This window comes from Sphaeroforma arctica (genome assembly GCF_001186125.1).
Source record: "Sphaeroforma arctica JP610 unplaced genomic scaffold supercont1.12252, whole genome shotgun sequence".
Lineage (NCBI taxonomy): Eukaryota > Ichthyosporea > Ichthyophonida > Sphaeroforma > Sphaeroforma arctica.
Genome location: NW_014028306.1, coordinates 1 through 749, shown reverse-complemented (window position 1 = coordinate 749; position 749 = coordinate 1). Strand labels below are relative to the sequence as shown.

The window sequence follows — 749 nt, the reverse complement described above, 5'->3', positions numbered from 1 at the left end:
ATGCTGATATGTATGAGTCATATACATATGCTGATATGTGTTAGTTATGTACATTTGCTGATATGTGTGAGTGATATATATATGCTGATATGTGTGAGTTATATGCATATGCTGATATGTGTGAGTGATATACATATACTTATATGTGTGAGTTATATGCTATATATATATATATATATTTATATATTTATATTTATAAATATATATCTATATATTTATATTTTATATATATATACATATATATATACGCAAACACACACGTACACGTCACACACTCACTTACTCGCTCACTCACTGGCCCTCGTTGCAGATGATGCGATTGTGCAGCTGCCGATGAAAGGTGACGTGGTAGCCTCCGTCATCAAATGTGCCGTCAAACACGGCATCATCAACGCCAACACCGTTGAAGTGCTCACCAGCACGCTCTCGTCACAAGTAGACCTGTCTAACTGCTGTAACGACACCATGAACATGTTCATGATCCACCTCAACACCGTCGCTGCCATGTTCCCGCATAGTGCGGCGATGTCGTCTGTGCGTGATGCGTGTGTGCTGAGTGTGCTCGAGTATCCGCCCGATGCGCTCTACACGCACACCAAGGCGGTGTCTAATGATGTGTAAGTGGGGATGGGGAGAGGGTGTGTGTTGTTCTCAAGTGTGTTATGTGTGTGATGTATTGTATGTGTGCTAATGATGTGTGAGTGTGTATTGAAAACGTCCGCTGAATGTGACTATCTTCGTCTCGTATT

At 41.4% G+C, this 749-nt stretch overlaps 1 protein-coding gene across 1 annotated transcript; it reads left to right on the top strand.

Moving 5' to 3' along the window:
• Nucleotides 1-333: 333 nt before the first annotated feature.
• On the top strand, nt 334-617 carry SARC_17822 (hypothetical protein; the record flags this gene model as incomplete). The annotated part of the gene is made up of 1 exon (XM_014288090.1): nt 334-617. A coding segment is annotated over one exon (284 nt), but the record flags the coding sequence as incomplete, so codon positions are not given.
• Nucleotides 618-749: the final 132 nt, after the last annotated feature.